Source organism: Myotis lucifugus, unplaced genomic scaffold (genome assembly GCF_000147115.1).
Source record: "Myotis lucifugus unplaced genomic scaffold, Myoluc2.0 scaffold_99, whole genome shotgun sequence".
Lineage (NCBI taxonomy): Eukaryota > Metazoa > Chordata > Mammalia > Chiroptera > Vespertilionidae > Myotis > Myotis lucifugus.
In genome coordinates, this window is record NW_005871147.1 from 4,340,041 (window position 1) to 4,365,467 (window position 25,427).

General features: G+C 41.5%; 1 protein-coding gene across 1 annotated transcript; it reads left to right on the forward strand.

The window, feature by feature from the left end:
• The first annotated feature begins 181 nt into the window (after positions 1–181).
• Positions 182–25,106, forward strand: CUNH17orf78 (chromosome unknown C17orf78 homolog). Its single transcript, XM_023756743.1, has 7 exons — positions 182–190; positions 252–384; positions 12,442–12,528; positions 13,938–14,183; positions 21,804–21,959; positions 24,035–24,159; positions 24,617–25,106. Exons 1-7 carry the CDS (start codon positions 182–184, stop codon positions 24,782–24,784), a joined length of 924 nt encoding a protein of 307 aa, XP_023612511.1. The 3' UTR covers positions 24,785–25,106.
• Positions 25,107–25,427: the final 321 nt, after the last annotated feature.

A 25,427-nucleotide genomic window follows, 5' to 3' on the forward strand; every position in this document is an offset into this window, starting at 1 on the left:
GCTGCCGACTTTCCACTCCAGCCGACTTGGCGCGTGGGTGACACGTCCGGGGTTACTCCGAGGCTTGTTGACCTCCCGACCCGCTTCCGGGCCGCCGCGCCGTCCGGCCGGCTGAGAGGAGAACCGCGGTTCCCAGGGCCCGGCGACAGCCAATGGGAGGAGGCGCGGGGCGGGGCGAGCGATGCCGATGGTCCGAGTCCGAGCGCGCTCTGCCATTCGGGACCCAGCGGCTCGGAGGCGGGCGGGTCTAGGGCCTTCGCCGCCCTTTCTGCCGGGGGCGGGGGCCAGGGCCGGCTGGCCGCCCCCGCTTCAGGCGGACCAGGGAGGGGGGCAATGGCCCTGCGTGCTCCTCGGACCAGGGAGAGAAACGCCCCGGGCCAGCAGGTGTGTAGCGCGGGAAGGGAGCCCTGGACCGAGCGAGACCGAGCAGAGTGGTTGGTGTGCGGGCCTCGGGAGGATCTTGGCGTGTTCAGTTCTAACCCCCTGGAGAGGTGGACATTGCACCGTGAGCTGCCCGGGATCACTCAGGCTGGTTTGCAAGTTAGTGCAGGCGAAGTGACCCCTCTTCTGGAACCACGTACCCAGACCCCCTCGGCTCGCTCCTCGGACCCGGAGCAGCCCACCTCCGAGGCGTCTCTGCTGCTGGATCCGGGGGCGGGGCGGGCCAGCCTCGGGAAGGAAAGCTCAGCAAGAAGGGCGGTGGACTGAAGGGCCGCAGCTTTTTCTGCCCGCCCTGAGCAGGGAAGATTCGTGGCAGTCAATTCCGGACTTCTCCGATTTGAGAGTGTCTCCCAACTTCCACTGTGGTTCCACCAAACCTTTGAGATGAAGCCAACCAATTTCTCTATTTTTTCTTTATTTATAGCAGACTTTCATGGTGGCTGTGTTGAAAATAGGAACTAAAGAAAGTCCCAACATATAATAACTATTGTGTGGGAGAAAAGAGAAAATTGCACTTCAGAAGAATGGAGTGAGTTTAACCCCTTGCAAGGATTTAATGAGCGCCCAGAGTACTTTTCTGATCCTTACACAAGCTTGTGCTAAAGGCCAAGAGATGTACAGAGGATGATTTGGCAAGAAGTTCTGTGCCAGAGGGCAAAAAATGCATAGGGTAGAAACACACACCTGAGGTCAGAAGTTCTTGGGCCAAGGAGAGGCAGGAAGATTGGAGGATTGACCAACAAGGAGCAATATTCATCTAGGAGCCCTCAATGCCATGAGGTGGTGGCTTCTCTAAGAATTTACCAGCCAACTTTAAAATATTAGGGACTAGAAACAGAAATTTAGAAAGATGTAGACTTGACAGAGCACTGACCCACATTTCACAATAGCTGTGTTTGTCATTGGATGCATGTCAGTTGAACAAACAAAGGAAATCAGAACTTAAAGATAATTGCAGGTTTAACAGGATGTTTGACTTGGCTTACTGGAAAAAAAAAAAAAAAAGGCCTGGAAAGAGGGAAGTTTTACCTCTCCCTGATAGTGGTCTCTGAAGCTGGCATGAAGGAAGTGACTTTGGAAAGAATTAAAAATCTTGAGGTTGCCTCTTTTCTTTTTCATCTGCCTTTCCTAGTTCCCATGAAGTAATAGGAACTCTGGCCCCAAGATTGCTTCTTAATGGTGTTGCTGTTTATCAGCCTTAGGAGCACTGCAAAATCAGGTTACCCTCAAAAACTATCCTTATGTGAAATTTCAGCAAGCCATTACATGTCCTGCTTTTGACCTCACTGAATATTTGAAGTAATTAAGTTCTAAAGAACAAGCCAAGGAAAGGCCTAATAAAAGAGCTTCAGTGAAAGAAAACGAAGGATGAGTTAGGATCTAACAAGACCATGTAGGATCTAATAATCTAATCATTACCATCAAATGTTAAGACAAGTGGGCAGAGCTGTGTCTTTAAGGCAATACACCTGAAATTTCAACAACTCCAATGTGGTGCATGCCAAAACCTGCCAATCTTTACTATAGGCTTTGTAAAGCTGTTTCAGGAGTTCTTGCCACACAAGCCATTATGTCAGTAAGAAGCGGAGGAGGAGAGCCAAAGGGTGGAGAGAACTTACTATACAAGACTAACAAGTGTAAGAGAAGGGAGTAGAACATTTCTAGAAGCTGAAACTAGACAGCAATAATGGGATGAATTGTGTCCCAGAATTCATACGTTAACGTCCTAATCCCCATCACCTCAGAAGGTGAATATATTTGGAGATAGGATCTTTAAAGAGAAAGTTAAATTAAAATGAGGTCATTAGGGTAGTCCCTAATTCCAAATTATTGGTGTCCTTATAAAAAGAGGAAACTAGGACACAGACACATACAGAGGATAGACCATCCGTGAATCACAAATTGATAAAGCATTTGCCAGAATTGTTGCTCTTATGCTGGAGAAGATGGCTATCTACAATCCAAAGAGAAGCTTCTGAAGAAACCAACCCTGGGAACACCTTGATTTTCGGACTTACAGTCTCTAGAACTGTGAAGAAATAAATTTATGTTGTTTAAGCCACTCAATCTGTGGTACTTTATTATGGGAGCCCTAGAAAACTAATACAAGGTCCCAAATATCAAATGGCTTCCAAGTTTTTTAAGAAGGTTGTCAGATTTATCCTGAACATTCCAGATATCATCCAACCTTAAAGATGGTCTCTAATATTGGGCATTAACTATAATTGAAAAAATCAATTTTTAAAAAATTAGGGGGGCCCTGGCTGGTTTGGCTCAGTGGATAGAGCATCAGCCTGTGGACTCAAGGGTCCCGGGTTCGATTCCGGTCAGGGGCACATACCTTGGTTGCAGGCAACATACCCATTAGGGAGTGTGCAGGAGGCAGCTGATCAATGTTTCTCTCTCATCGATGTTTCTAACTCTCTACCCCTCTCCCTTCCTCTCTGTAAAAAAACCCAATAAAATATATTAAAAAATTGGGAAAGCCCGGCTGGTATGGCTCAGTGGTTGAGCATCAATCCAGGAACCAAGAGGTCACAGTTCGATTCCTGGTCAGGGCATATGCCAAGGTTGCAGGCTCAATCCCCAGTAGGGGACATGCAGGAGGCAGCCAAATGATGATGTTTCTCTCTCTCTCTAAAAAATTCAATAAAAACATATTTTTTAATTTTTATTTTTTTAAATCCTCACCAGAGGAATGAGGATATTTTTTCCTTTTTTTTTTTTTTTTTTTTTTTTTTTTTGCGAGAGTGGAAGGGAGGGATGAAGGAAAGAGAGAGAGTGAGGAAAGAGAGAAACATTGATATGAGAGAGACACATTGATTGGTTTCCCTCTGTTCATAGCCTGGGATTGAACCTACAACCAAGGTACATGCCCTTGACCACAAATCAAACCTGCAACCCTTTGGTCCAAAGACCAATGCTCTATCCACTGAGCCAAACCCGCTAGGGCAATAAAAACTTTTTTTTTTTAATTATGGAAAAAAGATGGTCTCTCACCTTACTGTGGGAAAGTAAGAAAAGTCTGAGGGGTCCCTGTCATTAAAGTGATTACAATCTAGTTGGGAAGACAAAACTAAACACCAAACAGAATGTCTACAACTTGCTCCTTAGATGACAGCCATGTGAATTTTATAAGAGCCATAGATGAGAGAGGATAAATTCTAAAAAATTAATAAGCCCAGGAATACATAAACAGTATGTTTATATGTGTGTCACTGTGTATATGTTGGCACTTTATTGTCAATTATACTTTAGTTTATGGCAATGTTTCTTAAAGTCTGTTTCCACTGAGTACCTGCAACAGAATCACTAGGTACTTATTAAAAATGCAGATTCCTAGCCCCACTGCAGACTTTTTTAAGCAGTAATTATTCACCCTGATAATTATTCTACTGAAGAACAATAGGATTTATCCTTATTGTCCCCCTGTTTGCTGCCAATGTCTCTGGTCAAACAGTAATGCCTTCTACACCTACATGTCCAAGATAGGAAAGTCTTATCAGGTCAGGCCAAAGTTAAACCAAGGGAAGAAAAGTGCCTTAATAGAAAATGGAACTATGAAGAGTTCCCTGTCCTGGTAGCTCGGCAAGTTCCAACTTTCTTACGTAGCAAACGGTTGGGGCAGAGGGACAGAAGAAATACTGGGATGTTATTTCCCACTGGTCCTCAACATATAACATATATTCCAATCTGGTTTCTAGCTCTTGCCACACTTATTCTTACCTTTGCTTCTACTGTCAAACTTGTCCTTCCTCTCCCTCCTAATTTTCTGAATCTTTCTGGTCCTTGGGAGTCCCCTTTTCTCTAAGATTTCTTTACTTCTCCAGCTTCTACTGATATATCTCCTCTGAATTCCTGTAGCATTCTAGTCACCACCACATGATTCAACATTTATTAGGCTTTAATTTTTTGTGTCTATGTTGGTTTTAGCTCTCCAGCTAAATTTTAATAATCTTAGGGACAGAGAGTGTTTCTTATAGTTTGGTATTCCTCTCTATAACTACTAGAGTAGGGCTAAGTAAGTACTTCACTGACTGAAGTAAAAATTAACTAGCTCTGTACCGGAGAGGTCACACTGCTCCTTATGTCTGTCTGCTTATCCGTCTTCATGTCGCCTTTGGGAGGCAAAGCCTCCAGTAGGATACTTAGCTGATTTACAGATGGACAGACTTCATCAAGAAAAGTCAGGTCCTTGCCCTAGCCGGTTTGGCTCAGTGGATAAAGCGCCAGCCTGCAGACTGAAGGATCCCGGGTTCGATTCTGGTCAAGGGCACATGCCCGGGTTGTGGGCTCGATCGCCAGTAGGGGGCATGCAGGAGGCAGCTGATCAATGATTCTCATCATTGATGTTTCTATCTCTCTCTCCCTCTCCCTTCCTCTCTGAAATCAATAAAAATATATTTTAAAAAAGAAAAGTTAGGTCCTTGACCAGAATTGTGGCTCCAGTCATGAGATAGAGAAAAACAAAACATACAAAACTTTATCTGAACACTACGTTCCTTGCTCTGGTCAACCATTCAAGTTCGTCCAGAATTAAGAGCCTGGAAACTTCACACCATAAAGTCAGAAAATGTTCTCAAGGATGCCACTTTGTAAGTCTGGTCCTGATGATAAAAGGTAGGATTGCACAGTGAAGGACAGGGTTCACAGTGGAGACCCACCAGGATGTTTTCACATGGACATTTGGGTTTTCACTAGGTATTTCAGCTCTCCCTCCCTCCTAACTATCCGATACTAATCACTTCCAGTGCCCATCTATACTACCTATATTTGACAATCCTCAAATCTTAGCTACTTCTTCCACAGCACTTCCAATATCTTTTTTTTTTTAATCTCTAAGTCCTACACATCTCGTAACTAAATACCTAGAGAAAGTTTAAAAGGCCCCTTTAACTAAAGACAGGAAAGTGGACAAGATAACTTGTTTAGGTCCTGCCCAGTCCTGGGATTTTGACATTTTGTATTGATCAACTTCACAGGCTTCTCATTTTTTACCTCACTCTCCTGACAACCCATGAAAGTGCCCCCTGGTGAGCTGATCCCTGCTCCTGTCCTCACCTTCCTTTCAGACTTCTACAGTGTCTTCATAACCCCTATTTCAGACTCAGCTTTTTCTTGTTACATGTTTAGGCCTCCACCTATGCACTCTCACTCTTTTGTTGTTGTTGTTGTTAATTCTCACCCGAGGATATTTTTTCCATTAATTTTTAGAGAGTGGAGGGGAGTGAGAGAGCAAAACATCAATGTGGGAGAGACACATCAATTGGTTGCCTCCTGCATGCACCCCAACCAGGGTGGGGATCAAACTTGCAACCCAGGTATGTGCCTTGGAATCGAACCCGTGACCATTTGGTCCTCGGGCTGACACTCCAACCACTGAGCCATACAGGCCACAACTGTACCTCACTCTTCATTGTTATTATTATATACAAAGCACAATACATAACAAAATACAACATTAATCATTTTTTATAGAGCCTTTGCTTTTTACAACAAGAACAGCCATCACTCAACTTCCTTTTATCCTTTTCATTCCTTCAGTCTTAAAGTGTTCCTAAATTATAGGAAGATGTCACAATGTCCTATCTTTTTTAAATCTCACCTCTGGCCTGGCCAGTGTGGCTCAGTGGTTGAACATTGACCTATGAACCTAGAGTTCGCTGGTTTGAGTCCCGATCAAAGCACACCTGGGTTGTGGGCTTGGTACCCAGTAGGGGGCATGCAGGAGGAAGCCGATCTATGATGTTTCTCTCTCATTGATGTGTCTATCCCTCTCCCTTCCTCTCTCTCTAAACAAAAAAATTTTTAAAAAGAAACAACAAAAAATTCAATAAAAGCATATTTTAAAAATAAACAAATAATAAAAACATTTTTAAAAAAATCTCATCTCTGGTTAACATACTAGACCAGCAGGTAGAAAGCTATCTCCCCAATGTAAGTCTTATTTATCAGTGGACCTACTGTGCTAATATGCCCAATTTTCTTAACAAAAACAAAAAGGAAGAAAGATAAAGGAAACAAAAAATAAATGAAAATAAAATGTAGTTTAAATCAATGAATGAGACTGCCATAATCATTTGGATAGCATATATTTTGGGGGGGGGGGTGAATTCAGGCAAGCAAAACTGAGAAGAACTGATTATTGGTATTGGTAACAGGAGCCAGAGATATCTTAAGAGCAACAGGAACTTTTCCTTCTCTGTGTTCTGTGTTATAATAGCGTGAACTCTTTAATTAGATAGACCAGACTTTAAGTTCTGACTCTGCCACTAATTAGCTCTGTGACCCTGAGCAACTGACCCCCTTCTGAGCTTGTTTCCTTGCCTATAAGACTGAGATATAATATCTACCTTGTAAGTTTGTGTTTTGGGATGAAATGTTATAACCAAAATGGAAAGTTTCTAACACAAAGCTTGGAACATTAGTAGGCGCACTGAAAATATTACTTCCCCCTTTCTCTCTGTGTCTCCCTTCATTTCCTACTACTATTCAATACAAGAATAAAATGGCCTATGGATGCTCACTTGATTCAGGAATGATTGTGTTATTAAATTCACCACCTACCCCATCTGAAGCCAATATTCCCAGGGTAATAAAGCATGTGATCAGGAACCTAGGGATAATTGCTGTAATGCACCCCGAGAATCACAGAAGGACGCCTCAAGAAGTCGAATTAAAGAGTCACATTTATTGCAATCCGGGACTATGAGGGGCCATTCCCCAAATCTCATAGTGATAAGATGGCCGTAACACCAGACTTATATAGGCAAAGTTCACAAAGGTATTGATTACATCCCAAGGTTTGGAATGAGGAACCTGGTTTGCAAAAAAGCAGTTTACAGAAGCAGAATTAAGCATGTTAATTACAGTTTTGGGTCTCCGGATCACTGAGTTGATAGAAACACATTATCTGGGACTGCTGGGTTGATAGGAACACATTATCTAGAGCCCTCGCGTCTCGAGACCACCAAGTTGTCAGGAATTCATTATCTAGAGCCATGGAGACAATTTAAAGTAATTGTGCTGTCCTGGTCTTGGGACCACTGAGTCAACTGGAACACATTATCTGTGTCCACTAAGACAATTTAAGATAATTGTGCTGTCCTGTTTCCCAGGTACAGAAAAATGTGCTTTCTAAAACCAGTAAGATAACAATCAATGGGATAGTCATTCAATCCAATGGGATGATGTATACCATTCAGAAAATCAAAATAACCTGTCCATTGTTAAACAAAGCAAATAGGTACATAAGCCAAACAGCAGGGTTAAAGTTAAACTATAATTTCTACCTGAGATGGTTGCTACCATACTTCATAATCTGAGTCCTCTACCCTTTACTTGGAGGGGGCAAGTAAACAGGAGAAGTGACTGTTGGCCTGAGCTTCTGAGAACCAATCAAAGGGTTGGCACTCTGAGGGTATGTATGGTTGTGCCACACTGAAAAAGGCTCTTTGGTCCCTTTGGGAAGGATGTGAGACAACAGGAACTTTTATATTCTGCAAAGAGGGGTGCAAATAAGGACAACCTCCTAGAAAACAGTTTGGCATTAATTAGTAAAGCTGAACATACCCTGCATACCCTATAACCTGCTTCCATTTCTGGATTTATATTCTGGAGAAACTTTCAGATGTTCCCAGGAACATTGTTCATTATGACCAAAATCCTGAAAATAACCCAATCTCTCAGCAGTAGAATGGATAAATTAAGGTGCATTCATACAATGAAATATATAAAGCAATGAGAACAAATTATTGCTACATGAAACATCAAGATGAATTGTACAGACATACTATTAAGCAAAAAAAGCCAGACCCAAAAGAATGTTTCCTGTTATATAAAGTTAAAAAACAGACAAAACTCATTTGTAGTAGTAAAAATCTGAATAACGGCCCAGCCAGTGTGGCTCAATGATTGAGCATCGACCTATGAACCAGGAGGTCACGGTTCAATTCCTAATCAGGGCACATGCCTGTGTTGCAGGCTTGATCCCCAGAGTGGGGTGTGCAAGAGCAGCCGATCAATGATTCTCTCTCATCATTGATGTTTCTATCTCTCTTCCTCTCTCTGAAATCAACAAAAACATATTTTAAAAAAATAAAGAAACCAAAACAGAGGCCAGAGAAATTAAATGACTTACTCAAAGTGATTCAATCTGATCTAGAACCTAGGTATGCCTTTTGGCTACTTGTCAAGTGCTCCTCCCACCGACCCACCCTGATTCATTTAGTTAGTCCCAGTTTCCTAATATCTTCCAGTGTCACATCTCTCATAAGACTCACCTATGTTACAGCTTTTTTTTCCTTCTAAATTTGACATTTTTGTTGTAGGGAAAGGAGATCAGGTGAGATATCCTTTCCTCCACAGATATTCTAAACACAAAACTAGTCAAAATATCTAATAATAGAGAACAGTCTGGGTCTATTTCTCTGATAGTTATTTTGACTTGTTAATGTAGCTCTCCCACTGTATGGCTGCTCCAACACAAAGGCTGACGTTTGAGCCTCTGTGACACAAAGGAAAAGGGAAGGGTCTGAAAGTTGATAAAAGAATATGCTTGTCCCTTCTCTTTGTCCAAGCACAAGGTCTCTTTAGAGAAGAGTGAGCTCTTCTGCCACCTTGTGACAGAGAATGAGAATAGTGGGCCCTCAGATCCTTTCCAATCCCCCCCTCCAGGTGGCAGCATTGCCACATGGCATCTAGGAATTCACAGGAAAAAAAATGAAATAAAGTTGACAGGGGGAAGTTTCTTAAACTATAAGGGAGCAGAGAATCATGTAACCATGTTGAGGAAATAGTAACCAAAACCCATGTGCCTTACCCCTAGCAGAATCAGGCAACTGTGGCAGGGAAAAAGGAATGCGATAATGCTGCTCTGGACCAGTAAGACTTGAGGTACTTATGTTCCCTCTACTTAGCTGGCCTCACTTCTCTGCTCCCTTCCATAGAAAAATTCCTTGAAAAGATTATGTACACATATTCAGCTCCAACTCCCTCTCAGCCTCTCCTACTTCCACCACTCTGCTGAAACTGTTCTTATAGAGTTGTCAAATATAGTGGACAGTCTGTTATCGTACACACCTCTCAGCATTTGACCAACTGATCATTTCTTCCTTGAAATACTCGCCTTTCTTGGCTTCTATGGCATTCACTCTCTTGGTTTTCTTAGCTCAAATGTCACCTCCTCAGAGAAGTCTTCCCTGACCACCCTATTTAAAGTGACTTCTGCCAGTAACCCTTCATCTCATATTCTGTTCTTTGCCTCACAACAACTATCACAATCTCTAATTATCTTATATATGTATTTGTATATTGTTTATTATTAGCCCTTTGCACTATTTTATTTTTCACCAGGTTTGTTGTCTGCTTTCCATCTTTTCATGTGAACATAGACTTGATCTTGCTTACTGCTAGAATAGTGTCTAGCACAGGGGTGGGCAAACTTTTTGACTCGAGGGCCACAATGGGTTCTTAAACTGGACCGGAGGGCCGGAACAAAAGCATGGATGGAGTGTTTGTGTGAACTAATATAAATTCAAAGTAAACATCATTACATAAAAGGGTACGGTCTTTTTTTTTTTTTTTTAGTTTTATTCATTTCAAACGGGCCGGATCCGGACCGCGGGCCGTAGTTTGCCCACGGCTGGTCTAGCACATAGTAGGCCCACAGTAAATACTTGCTAAATGAAAGGCACTGTGGCTGAATGTTCAGCACTTCTCCTCCTTCCAATTTCAGGCAACATGTTGCCCTTTGGTGACAGATATCTCTTTCCTTTTTGTTTTCCAATATTTCCCTTAATGCTCTATTTAGCCAGATTTCAACCTGAGTTAAAATGTCAGGCAACAGGGTAACATTTAAATCATGATTTGACTCAGATCTAACGAATTCCCTCATGGAATGTCCCTATTCATCATTATCAATCAGAGTATCGGCCTCTGGAACCTTCTTTCACATAGCCAAACCTATGTTGACTCCAATGGAGTACATTTACAGTGGGTAGAGAGAATACAGAGGCTCTGGGCTTAGGCAGAGGACCTAAATACATCCTCATTTCTGCTTTATGATCCATCTACCTATACTGTCACAAAGTCTACATAGTATTATTAAAATATGCAAGTTTTAAATATCTCCAACAACAGTTATCTGTCTAGGAAAACCTTCCCAAACTGCAGGCAGTCTCTCTCATCTAGGGTATTTTGCTCTTCTTCACAACCTCTCAGCCCAATAGTCATGGGAAGGTGGTTTACCTATACTCACTTCACTATTCAGGGGTGTGAAAATGTACAAAACTAGACAGGTATGTCTGTGCTGATGTAATTCTATGTGTGTAACTGTGAATGAATACTAGAGATCGTTTGGTCAGAATATTTGCAGAGAAAAATTTGAGATGCGAAGAAATCAAGCAATTTTCTCAAGAGGACGTAGTTAATAATAGCCTGTATTAGAACCCAGTTCTCTTAATTCCTAGTGCAGTGCTTTCTCCAGTGCAACTCACCAACTTATTCAGTCCCAGTTCCCTGCTCTACTCTGTAAATCACTTTCCTTAATTGAAATCTCTTTATCTCTTTATCTCTGTATGTTGGTGTGTAAATCTATATGCCTGTCTTAGTGAGCATGCTTGTGAATGTCTACGTGTCTACCTGCAAGTATTTATAAAGCATATCACTGGGCGTTTATGCCCTTTCTCCTAGGGAAACCTCTTGGTAATTACCATTTCTTATGTTGGTAGCAGTGATCAGGGAAGACCTTCTGAGTCAATCATTAACAAGCAGACTTGGTCCTCTCTCCAATCAGCTCTATTCCTGGGTCTTCAGGAAATGGGGCAAGATAATTAGGGTGGAACCAGACTCTCCCAGGGTCAAACTTGGTTCTAGGGCAGTGAAAATGCCTAGAGACAAAGCTATAAGGGGCAGTGACAGATCAGCAGCATACTGTCTCTGCAAGGAGCATGTGCTCAAGCTGACATGGATACCATCTTGGTCTTCAGCCTAATCATTACATCCTATGATGCCAACAAGAAAGGTAAGTGCTACTCTAGCCTAATCTCCTGGAAAATCCAAAAAGAGACCTATAAAGTGTTTGGGGGTCTCTTCTGGCAAATAGAGATATAGCCAATACTCAGTTGGCAATGCTTTCCAATCATCCTATGAGTCCTCTTGCAGGACTGCAACTTATTCAACCCAGAAAGATAGCTGTCTGTTTCATGGTGAGAAGCCTTCAGAGAATGTCTTGTTCATGTAACTAACATCAGAGTCCTTTCACATGGCTATCTCTCCTGGAGGGTGCTGTCACAAATTCATAGCCCCTCATAAGATGTCTTCCTTTTTAAGGTGTTACATCCAAATATGTGGGGATGCTCTTGGGAGGGGAGAGCTAAGAAAAGGGTGGTGTGGAGGTGAAATGGCACCATTTTCTGCTCTTTGATAACTGTTCATTTAAAACATGATTTTCAAAGTGTCCTAAACATTTCATCGCTATAATTAGCTCACCAGAGTTAAGGCCAAACAGTATAATGTGCAGTAGTAGCAAATTTAGCAAATGAAGAAAACTCACACAAAAAAAGAAGAAAAGAAAAAGAAAACTCACAACACCCTGTGAGTTATATAGCAAAAAGCATAAATTACTATGACCTATGGTTCCATAGAATTCAGAAATATATCTTGTTCAAGGTTACACTTAATAAACTTTCAAAAGTTTTAAAACAAGAGCAGGAAGGAGAAGAGGTAATAATCAGTGTTTGAAGGAAAAGGTTGGTTAGTCTTTCATTAACTTCATTTAACTCTATTTTACCTCCCCAACCCCAAGGATAATAGATTGGTACTCAATTTTCTTTATTCTAGTCTAACTTCCTCTTATATATACTTTTAAGTCTTTGGGAGAAATTTTTATATTACCAATTGCAAGCTTTGAGAGAAGGAACTACATTATTTTGTATCTCCCTCTCCAGTGCCTGAAATTCTAAACAGTAAAGCCTGACCTTTTTTTTTTTTTACTTCCAGAACTCAGAGATAGCCATTGTCAAGTGGAACAGCTCCCTGGGCTCTTCTCAATGGGTATGAGAAGCACCAGGGATGTGCTAATGCCAGGTATGGAATGAGCTCTCCCTTCCTGAAAAAAAAAATCACTTTGCCAGAAAGTTTTTACTTTTAAAAGATGCCTATCTCTCCCATTCCTAGCTCAGATCTCAAATACCCTATTTTAAAATATATATTTTATTGATTTTATACAGCAAGGAAGGGAGAGGGATAGAGAGTTAGAAATATTGATGAGAGAGAAATATCGATCAGCTGCCTCCTGCACACCCCCTATTGGGGATGTGCCTGCAACCAAGGTACATGCCCTTGACCGGAATTGAACCTGGGACTCTTCAGTCCCCAGGCCACCACTCTATCCACTGAGCTAAACCCGTTAGGGCTCAAATACCCTATTTTAAAGATACGTATTCCCCCAAAAGGCTTTCTGGAAACCAATATTTTAAAATATATATATATATATATATTTTTTTAAATACATTCTATTGATTTTTTACAGAGAGGAAGGGAGAGAGACAGAGAGCTAGAAACATCGATGAGAGAGAAACATCGACCAGCTGCCTCCTGCACATCTCGTACTGGGGATGTGCCTGCAACCCAGGTACATGCCCTTGACCGGAATCGAACCTGGGACCTTTCAGTCCGCAGGCCGACGCTCTATCCACTGAGCCAAACCGGTTTCGGCTAAAATATATTTTATTGATTTTTTTACAGAGAGGAAGGGAGAGGGATAGAGAGTTAGAAACATCGATGAGAGAGAAACATCGATCAGCTGCCTCCTGCACACCCCCTACTGGGGATGAGTCCGCAACCAAGGTACATACCCTTGACTGGAATCGAACCTGGGACCCTTCAGTCCACAGGCCGACGCTCTATCCACTGAGCCAAACCAGTTAGGGCTGGAAACCAATTTTTGAATTAACTCTTATTAGCTAAGGCATGGCTATATAAATCAAAAAAGGGGTGAAGAAAGAGAAGGAGGAAGTACTCAACCCCTCTGCATTAGAGAAGACAATCTATGAGCATTTCTCTGGGCTGAAATTACTGCAGTTACCTATCTTCATGGGATTCATGGTAGGAAGAAAGAAAGGCAGGTTTGTATATTAAGTACCATAAGCACATACTAAGGAAAAAAATCAACTAAAAAGAGACAAAAATACAGCAGTGGAGTTTAACGAGTCAATACAGTAGTTCAGCCATTCAGATTAAGAACCAGCTTCCTGTCCAGGCAGTGTGGTTCAGTGGTTGAGTGTCGACCCAAGAACTGGGAGGTCACAGTTTGATTCCCCATCAGGGCACATACCTGGACTGGGTGCTCAGTTCCCAGTGAGGAGCGTGCAGAAGGCAGCTGATCGATGATTCTCTCTCATCATTAATGTTTCTCTCTCTCCCTCTCCCTTCTGTTCTGAAAGCAATAAATATATGCCAGCTTCCTTTATTCTCTTTGGCTGCTCTCTTTGCAGAAGCTCAAGCAGAAGACAACAGGTCCACCTTCGTCCAAATTCTGACTGTGGCTACCCTGCAGTGCCTTGCCTCTGGGAGCAAAGTAAAAGTCAGCCTTGAATATTCAGAGAAAAGGCCAAAGGTCAAGCATACTCTAAAGAACCTGAGAGTTATTGCTGCTCCCCATAGAAACAGCACTGCTTTCCCAAGCTGTCACCTAACCTCCACATCCAACTTTCAGAATGGATCTCTTCTAACAGGCAAAGGTGAGATTGGAACATGAGGTGAAGGTAGGCATGACTTTTACTTATAACCCTGAATGCAGGTAGAGCTTAGTAGCAGCTAATGCCTCAAGGAAATGGATTATCCTCTCCTTTGGCAAATCTATGTCCTCTCTGAGACTCAGTTTTCTAATCTCTAAGGGCCCTTCTAGTCCTGACATGCGGCAATTTTCACATGCTCTCATTTCTGATGGGTCGTCTTTCACAATGGTTATTTGATTTTGATTTACTCTGAATGCACACAGTAAAATGTTCAAACAACACAGGTTTCCAGTGAAAAGTAAATCTCCCTTGTTCTACTCCCTCAGTCCTCCAGTACTCTATCCCTGAGGGAAACCCTATTAACAACTTACTGAGTTTCCTTCCAGAGATATTCTAAGCATGTATGGATGTATATATTTTATTTTTTATTTTTTTTAAATATATATTATTGATTTTTTACAGAGATGAAGGGAGAGAGATAGAGAGTTAGAAACATCGATGAGAGAGAAACATCGACCAGCTGCCTCCTGCACATCTCCCACTGGGGATGTGCCCGCAACCCAGGTACATGCCCTTGACCGGAATCAAACCCGGGACCTCTCAGTCCGCAGGCCGACGCTCTATCCACTGAGCCAAACCGGTTTCGGCTGGATGTATATATTTTAAACACATAAATAGTAGCATATCATATATACTATTCAATACCTTGCTTTTTTCCACTTAACAATGTACCGTATAGGTTGTTCCATATCAATATGTATAAACTAGAAGCCCAGTGCATGAAATTTGTGCATGGGTGGGGTCCCTCGGGGTGGCCTTCGAAGATCAGGCCCTAGCTCGCGTCCCCAGCCTCACAGCCCTGTCTGGCACCCTGCCTTGGCCTGGCGCCAGCCGCTCACCTGCTCCACCATCCCGCCATGGTCCCGCTCTCATGGGGACCCATTGTGGCCAGCAGCACCTCCACTGTAGCCCACTGCCAGCACCGCTATGCCCGCCATGTTCCACACCACCCCCTGTTGGTCAGTGCGCATCATAGCGAGTGGTCAAACTCCAGGTCGGTCAAACTCCCGCCCGAGGGGACAATTTGCATATTAGGCTTTTATTATATAGGATATGTCTTATTCCTTGTAACTGTTGTACAGTATTACATTTTATGGCTATACTATCACCAGTTCCCTATGGATGGATATTTTGGTTGTTTCCAAACTCTTGCAAATACAAACAATGCTGCAAGCAATAATCTTATACATTCTTCTTTGTGTGCCTACAATTTATCAATAGGATAAATTCCAAGCAGGGTTGCTGTATCAAAGTTTAATAGATATTGCTAAGTTACCCTCCACGGTGGTTGTTCGGTTTTTCACTTCCACACACATTGAGGGTGCCTGTTCCCCCACAGTTGCTGAGCAATGGCTCTTGACATCTGCCTTAAGTTTCTCTGCTTCTGTCCTTCCTTCCTTCTCCCACCATTCTTTCTGTCAACTAGTTTATGATCTATACATTAGTATTGGCAGTTCCCCCTACATACAGGCAATTCCCTAGAAGCTACTGTTGCACTGCTGGAAAAAATTAAATAAAACTTGACACTTTTAGAGAAACTGAGGGTTCACCAGCTGAATAATGGGGGGAAAACTTTTAAAACTACCATCTGTTTAGAGGACTAGAAATTGGGAAATAAGTGGATAGGTTCTTGGGATGTGGCCCAGTTATAGTAAATTATAAATCCTCACATGACATGAATGTTTTCATTCCTTTATTATACTTTCTAAAGTTCACATGGTAATCACTTTTGTGTGAAGAAAAAAAACAACACAAAAAACTCTTAAAAACTTAAAAGCCTCTGACAGTATTTGGGGGATTTCAGTCATTCAGTGTTAAAGCAAATTAATTCAACCAGATTGTTCTCTTTCTAACATGTGACACCCCCACCCTATGAGTCAATGATAAGTGTGATGGAGAACAGTGAACTTAAGTCATTTTGGAGTCTAGAGCACTTTGTACAAGGTGAATCTTTCTTGGATATAATGCTATGCAGTGTTGGACTCAGAGCAATTAAGACACTAGCTTTTAGAGATTTGGGACAGAGAAAACTGGGAGATTAAGGGGAGAGATGCCAATGATCAACCTGCCCTAATTCAGCAATTTGCTTTGGGCTAGCCTAGAGTCCAGGGAAGGAGGAAAAGTTTAAGCCAGCGATTTTCAATGGGTGTGCTGCAAGAATTTTTAAGACATGCAATACCTGATTTTTTAGTCAGGGGCACTGGCCTGTTTCCCTTAGATTGTTAAATTAAAAAATAGCTGTCCAGTGTGGCTGAATAAAAAATTATACCTATTTATTTTTGTCAGATCAGCAAAAAAAATCTTTTTGGGGTGTTCCCTGGAATTTTAGTAGTTTCTGTGTGCCATGAGATGGAAAAGGTTGAAAATAGCTGGTTTAAGCTAATACCCTTACTATTTGAGCTGTGCAAAGAAAGTAAATGGATATTTGCAGGTTCGTTTGGGGATCTGATCATCAGTCAAGATACATTTCTTGAACAATGATGAATTGCAGACACCCAATTTATGAGTGGAATTTTGAAATATTGCCCCATTTGTGAGTATGAAACTGCCTATTCTGAATTCAAACTTACACTGAGTGCCAGGAAGTGACACACTCCAAGTACAGTAGAAATAAGGTACATGGTCAAATTTATAAGGTCATAGAAGAGATGCCCACTATAGACGACATCAGTCTACGCAGGAGAATGTCCCAGAAACAGAAGTCAGTACGTGGAAATGTTCCCAGAGCAAAGTAGGAATCTGAAATTGTAAGGATGAAAATGGACTGCAACACAGTTGGTCATCAGAAGATGTGGGTTGACATGCAATCTAGAAAAATGTAAGATGGCGACTATTTGTTACTGTTTATGGAATTTGGCCAAGGAAAAGATCCTCTATTATAAATATTCTGATAATTCTTTCTGATGAGAGAGGACTCGTAGGTCTTTATCACGTCTGATAAGGTTTACACCATCTAGTTCCTATTCCTCAGATTCTATATTAATCAAAAAACTTTCCAATTATGCATTAGGTTTCAGAAGAACCTGTAGGTTTAGAAAAGGGTATCTAGAAGAGAAAAACATCATATCTGATCCATTTGACAGACACATTCTCCTATGTAAATATTTTTAATGTCATTTTAGTATATAGATTAGGTTCCTGGGAATTTGACTGGTGTGAACTAATTCCTACGGTCTGTTTACCCCATGTGAAACTGTGAGTATAGGAGAAATATTACACAAATGTTTATTCTGATATTAATGATCACCTTTTTTTTTTTTAAATATATTTTATTGATTTTTTACAGAGAGGAAGGGAGAGGATAGAGATGCGTGTCAGAGGTGACAGGCGAACTCATTTTTTTGGTTGATTTTTCTTTGTTAAATGGCATTTAAATATGTAAAATAAATATCAAAAATATAAGTCTTTGTTTTACTATGGTTGCAAATAACAAAAAATTTCTATATGTGACATGGCACCAGAGTTAAGTTAGGGTTTTTAAAAATGCTGACAGGTCGAGCTCAAAAGGTTCGCCATCACTGCTATAGGTACAAATGAGGGGTTTGACTACATGGTCTGATTTCTATATATGTACAGCTGAGGTTTAGATCCGAAGCACAAACCCAATAGCCCTTTCAACCTGCTAGTATTATTACGGAATAGGCTCTGAAAGAGACTTCCATTTAAATACAATGCACCTAATGTTCCCTTTTTAAAATAAGTTATTTTTTAAGAAAGCAAAGCATCATCTCCTAAATCATCCATTTCATAAATTTGGATTTTTGTTTCTCTCATTAAAGTGGGGCATTCATGCCCAAATATCCTTAGCCAAAGAAAAGCTAATATTGCAATTCCATCATCACTGGGAATGGAGAGCTGTATTTACAAATGTGCTCCACCTTAATGCTGTTCCCTAGCAGATGAGATCTACTACTAGAGATGAACTGCCAACATGGATGGGCATTAATTCAGAAACTAGGCAGAAATAAAAATACACTGACAGATGAGGAAGCCTATGAAGTAGACTTTGCAACAGTGGCCCCAGAAGGTGGGGAGACATGCTATAGTGAAATACCATTATCCCTATGGTTGGAGGGCACAGTTCTACTTAGAGGCTCTCTAGGTTTTTCCTCCTCCTCCAATCATAATATCACTCAGTGTGCAGAGTGTTTTCACCTGCTTTCTCATCTTCACATCACCCCTATGAAATAGGTAGATCAAGAATTATCCTTTATAATAAAGAGCTAATGTGCTAATTAGACTGAACAGCAGAACGACCGTCCGGGTCTGAAAGGTCTGGGCCCCTTGCATGAATTTCGTCCATTGGGCCTCTAGTTTTATTATAACCATCTTACAGACAAGGAGACCAAAACTCAGAGAACTTAGGTGACTTGTCCAAAGTGAGATTTGCTTATCTTCAGCTCATCAGTCTCATAAAACATATGTTATCACTTCAGAGACCTGACTGGCACTGTGCTGAAAACACTTCACCTAATTTCCTTGTTTTTCTCTTTTGAAACTGTGGCTCTTTATCTCTATCTTTGCTAACACTGTCTTCCTGATTAAAATGAAATCAAGGATGAGTCCTTACCCTGTAATTTCATGTACAGTGTCTGGTACTGTGGCCACTGGCCTCTGAAGTAAGGAACTATCATTTTCACATGGACTTAATCAAGACATGGGAGAGTAATTTAGAAACATCAAGTAGGACTTACAGACCTCAATTTAATAAGCAATGATAAGAGACCATTCAAAATGGAATAGCAACCACTGTCTGAATTGGATTAGGTCAATTCTGGAGGCAAGTGAAGTTCATTCCAGACTACAGCCAGAATTTGTCTGCATCATCTCATCACTTCCATAGCTGGTCTGAGTCACCATCATCACTCTTTGGATTTCTGCAATAGCCTCCTAACAGGTGACTCTGCTTCTACCCTTGCCCCGCTACAGTCTCTTTGAGTGATCCTTTAAAAATAAAACCATCATGTCATTCCTCTGCTCAAAACCTTGTAATGGATCCCCATTTCTTTTTTAAAAATATGTTTCTATTGACCTGAGAGAGAGAGGCAGGGAGAAGGAGAGAGAGAGAGAGAGAATCATCAATTGGTTGCCTCCCCAAAGCACTCAACCAGGGATCAAACCCAGGTATGTGCCCTGACCAGGAATCCAACCCAGTGACCTTTCAGAGCACAGGATGGGACACACTCAACCACCTGAGCCACACCGGGCAGGACTGGATCCCCATTTCAATCAGAATAAAAACCAAAGTCCTTAAATCGGCCTACAAGGCCCTCCCTCAGTGATATGGGCCCATTTCCTTCAGTGGTTCTCAACCTTGGCTGCACATTAGAATCACCTGGGAATCTTTTTAAAATCCTGATTTCTGGGCCTCATCCTCCGGAAATTCTGTTTCTTTGTTACTAATGTTGTGGCCCCACCCCATAACAAAGAAACAGAATTTCCAGAGGATGAGGCCCAGAAATCAGGATTTTAAAAAGATTCCCAGGTGATTCTAATGTGCAGCCAAGGTTGAGAACCACTGCTTTAGATCCTTATCTCCTACTCCTGCCCCCTTGGTCACTCTACTCCAATCTCACTGGCCTCCTTGCTTGTCCTCTAAAACTGTAACATGCCAGACATCTCTGCCTATACTCTAGCTCTCGCCTCTGCCTGGGTCACTACAACAGGTCCTTGAATAACATCATTTTGTTATAACATTGATGGGGAAAAAAATTGATTTCTACTAGGGCAGTGATGGCGAACCTATGACACGCGAACTCATTTTCTTGGTTGATTTTTCTTTGTTAAATGGCATTTAAATATATAAAATAAATATCAAAAATATAAGTCTTTGTTTTACTATGGTTGCAAATATCAAAAAATTTCTATATGTGACACGGCACCAGAGTTAAGTTAGGGTTTTTCAAAATGCTGACACGCCGAGCTCAAAAGGTTCGTCATCACTGCACTAAGGCCACTGTCTGTGTGGAGTTTGCATGTTCTCCCCAGTCTGCAAGGGTTTCCCTCCGTACACTGGTTTCCTCTCACACCCCAAAGACGTGCATATTACGTGACTTGGTGTATCTGCATTGCTCTAGTCTCCATGTGGGTATATGTGAGGGTGCCCTGAAGTGGAAGGGCTCCCTGTCCAGGGGTTTCCCCGCTGAGTTGCTGGGATAGGCTCTGGCCACCCTCAACCCTGAACTGGCATAAGCAGCTTAGAAAAGAATTATCTTGCTTTTTTAAAATTAATATTTATTAAATATATGTATAGTTCACATTTATTTCAAAGTTTAATATTAGAAGTGTTTGGGGTCTTTAGAAATTTGGTGATTTTTTTTTATCAGAAATATGCCGTAGAAACCCAATTCTTGTTTATATCAGTTAGCCTATGGGACAACTGGTTTTGTTATATGTCATTTCGCCTTAAAGTCACAGTTTCCAAACCTAGCGACAACATTAGTGAGGACTTACTATACCTTCCAGGTATCTGCATGGCTATTCCCCTCACCTCCTTCAAGTCTTGGCTCAATTCTCACCTTCTCAATGAAACCAGCCTACACTGCATGTTGCCAAACCACTGCCCACCTGCACCGCATCCCTAGACTGCTCCCTTACTTTCCTCGACTTTTTAAAATATTATTTTTATTTTCTTATTGATTTAAGATAGGAAGGGAGAGGAAGAGGGAGAGCGAGATAGAAACATCAATGATGAGAGAGAATCATTGATCGGCTGTCTCCTGCATGCCCCACACTGGGGATGGAGCCCGAAACCTGGGCATGTGCCCTGACCATGAACCGAACAGTGACCTCCTGGTTCATAGGTCAATGCTCAGCCACTGAGCCATGCCAGCTGGGCACCTTCCTCTACTTTAATTTTTTTTCTTTGTAGCACATACCATAAAATTTACTCTATTTATTGTGGTCTGCTTCCCCCTCCTCCCCTCAACCCTTTCTCTCCTTTATTCCTTCCCTGGCTAGAATGCATCCAACTGATATATCCAAAGTAATGAAGTAGTCTCTGGCACATAATAGATACAGGATTCATTTTTAATTATTTGCAGAATGAATGAAATTGAGGAGTGCATGTAGCTGGGTGGTCTTTCCTTCTTCTTCCAACTCCTTTGGCTTTCCCCGATCCCCTCTCAGAGTAGTTGACTTACACTCCACCAGACAAACTTGCAGCAGTCATTAAGGCAAATGATAATATTTCATGCTCCTCCTTGGACTTTGGAGCCATCTTTTTAAAAGATGGAAACTTTGAACAGTGTTACGCCCTCCATCCTTATTATTATTATGGCCTTAAGAATGATAGGCAAACAAGATATGGTCTACTCCTCCGCTTTGATCCTACATTAGTCAAAGGCCTCCTGGGGATTTTAATCCATATCTCTTATTAGTATCTCTGTTCTCATTTACTCTTGGCATTATTTGGAGCTTACACCCTAAACCTATGGACAGGTCAATGGGGCCACAGTGAGAAGTTTAGTATCATCTTGGGTAGAACTAGGGTCTTTTGTCAGATAAAATCAAATGCAGGATAAAGTTTTCTCAGTTGTCCTTTCATTCTTTCTTTTCTTATAGCTTTTTTACCAGGGATCTTCCAATGTAAGGTCTACCCAGCAATGAGGACTTCATTAAAGGCTTTTCCCACCACTACCACCTCCATAACTCCAGGGAATAAAGAAGGAGAGAAAACTACAAGTATTGATGATTTTTCTACCCCTTTGAAACAACAAGGTACAGAATAAGTAATGGTGAGACAAGAACAGAAAGAAAAACATTTTTAACGCCAACATTAGCTTGGGTCTCCTAGGATTTTCCTGGAGGTTGAGAAGTTACACAGAGTTTCTATTAGAAAAACCACTCCATTTCTTATGGAAAAAATCAGTTTCTCTATAAAGAAGGTCCCAGAAATGTTTGTAGTTTGACACTATAGACATGTGCTGCATAATAACATTTTGGTCTATGATGGACCTACTATATATACAGTATAGTACATAATACTTGATAATAACAAATGACTGTTACTGCTTTATGTATTTATTATTCTACACTTTTTATCATTGCCTTAGAGTGTACTCTTTCTACTTATAGGAAAAGTTTGCTGTAAAACAGTATGTTGTGTTAAGCCAGCAGCAGCCTCATACATCCTGTGTTTACTGTCTCTTGATTATACCCTTTTTTCTTGTGCTTGATTTAATCTCAGGTTGTTTTATAAATTTCGTGTAGCTTAAATGTAGTGTTGTATCAAGTCTACAGTAGTGTACAGTAATGTCCTAGATCTTCACATTCACTCACCCACTCACTCACTGACTCAACCAGAGCAACTTCCAGATGTGCAAGCTCCATTCATGGTAAGTGCCCTGTATAGATATACCATTTTTTATCTTTTACACTGTATTTTTACTGTACCTTTTCTATACACAAATACCAATGTGCTACAATTGCCTACAGTATTCAATACAGTAACATGCTGTACAGGAGCAATACACTATACCATATAGCAGGGGTCCTCAAACTTTTTAAACAGGGGGCCAGTTCACTGTCCCTCAGACCGTTGGAGGGCCGGACTATAGTTTTAAAAAAAACTATGAACAAATTCCTATGCACACTGCACGTATCTTATTTTGAAGTAAAAAAACAAAACGGGAACAAATACAATTTTTGTATTTGCATGTGGCCCGCGGGCCGTAGTTTGAGGACCCCTGCCATATAGCCTAGGTGTGTAGTAGGCTACACCATCTAGGTAGTGTAAGTGCACTCTCTCATTTTTGTTCAGTGATGGAATTGCCTAATGATGCATTTCTCAGAATGTATCCAGGTTGTTAAGGGGCATATGACTGTATTAATAGTGCTTTACCTCAAAAACAATGAGCTAATCTTGCAGCCAGATTTGGGGACAGAATGAAATGTATTTATGTGGTAGGTAATACCAGCCACTGCATGTATAGACAGGCGACATTTACACACTAAGCAATTATTATAGTGATGGCAACAACCAAGTGCATGTTTCATCTGCACGGTTTTTGGAAATGACCTTCCCTAAATTGGCCAGAACTCAAATTCTGTAAGATTCTGGCTTGGGTTACATCCTAGTTCCTACCGGGAGAAAAATAAATGTGAGACTAGTAATAACAAGATGCATATAAGCCATTTGCCCCCAAATTTGACTTATGACCTAGGAGCAATGCCAACTCACCTTTGTTCCTCCTATGCCCCACTAAAGCCACAAGGAGCAAAGGAGGGTAATTTTCTTTTTCTAAAATATATTTTATTGATTTTTTACAGAGAGGAAGGGAGAGAGATAGAGAGTTAGAAACATCGATCAGCTGCCTCCTGCACATCCCCCACTGAGGATGTGCCCGCAACCCAGGTACATGCCCTTGACTGGAATCGAACCTGGGACCTTTCAGTCCGCAGGCCGACGCTCTATCCACTGAGGCAAGCCAGCTTTCGGCGAGGGTGATTTTCTAGGTAGAGACCCTGAGAGGGCTGCTGGTGAAAGAAGAGTTTAGAACTCCTTGGGCACTCCCACCCCTTTTCCTCTCTTGAGAGCAGTGCAAGAATGGGTCCTACTTGATCATGGAAAAATCCCAAATCCCAGGGAAGGTGACTCTCTGAGATTAGAGCAGAGCCCATGATGCCCACCCCACTCCTGACTCTAAGTCTGAACTGGAAACTGGGCCTCCGCCTCTGAATCTAGCTGGACCCCTCTTAGTCATGTGAGCCAAGAGTCCTTCAAATCAGAGGGTTGATCTCTTCCCTCTCTCAAATTCTCTTTCTCCCTCTTCTACTCCTCTCTCTCCTTTTAGACACAGATGAAAATCTAGAGAAGAGGCAGAAATGGAGCATTGTGGTCAAATTTCTGATTGCTGGCACTCTGTTGTTCAGTGGAATCGCTATTACAGTGTTTGTCATTTTTGAAGTTCCATGTCCTGTAAGTTTGCTGATGTATTGGGTCCTTGGGCTTGATCTATAAAAATCTCCTTTTCCAGAGGCAGGTTGGCATAATAAGAAAAACATACTGTAGACTTTGGAGTTTGGACAGACCTACCACTCACACTCACTGAATGGCTTCGAGAAAGTTGCTTGACTTGTCCAACCTCAGTAGTCTCATCTTTAAAATGGGACAAATGATATTTGCCTCTTATGGTGGTTATGAAGGTTAACTGAGATCCTGTGTGACAGGTGCCTGGCACATAGGAGGTCCTTGCTAAATGTGAGTTCCTTTCCTTTGCTGTACTTGTACATTCTCTAGAGAGGACAGAGCCAATAGGACAGAATAGTTTCTTTAGAAGAGATAATTTTCTTAAATGGTCCAACATGAGGTTTGGAAGATAATCAAATGCATACCAGCCACCTAAAGTTAATACCAGTCATTTTTCTCCCCTCAGTGTCAATGCCTAAGAACCAGAGAAATATGCCAATGCCGGCGATTGTGGGGAAGGCAAAAGAAGGAAGGCCAACAACCTGAGGCAGCTGAACCCCAGCCACACTCTCAGCCAGAGAAGGAAAGTGTCCTCTATATGGTTTGTGCATTTGCTTGGAGAAAATGGGGCTAACATATAAGTGCTGGGAGACAGGAAGCTGCTTCTGTTACGAAGCAAATGTGGTTAATTGTTTTTATGTGTCAGGAAATAGGTAGGTATTTGTACTGCTATTTTCTTAACATTAGCCCAGCCATAACACGGTAGGGTACGTACTGAAAATGCAGATTCCTGGGCCCCAGATATAATGAATCAGCAGAATGAATCAGGAATTTTTAACATGCTCCCTATGTAGAGGTGACTTTACTGTAAAATTAATGATGCTTAAGCTTCAGGAACCATGGGATCTTGTATCCAATTTTGTATTTTAAAAAGTATATCATTTTTCTTTTTAAAAATGTTTTATTGATTTCATTTTTTGTTGTTGTTAATCCTCACCTGAGGAAATTTTTTCCATTGATTTTTAGAAAGAGTGGAAGGAAGGGGGAGAGACAGAAAGAGAGAAACATTGATGTGAGAGAGATACATCAATTGGTTGCTTCCCACATGCGCCCTGACCAGAGCAGAGGATGGAGCCTACAACCGAGGTACGTGCCCTTGACTGGAGTCGAACCCCAGACCCTTCAGTCTGAGGGCTGGCATTCTATCCACTGAGCCAAACCGTCTAGGGCTTTTTTTTTTTTTTAATAAGTCTAGGGCTTTATTAATTTCAGAGAGA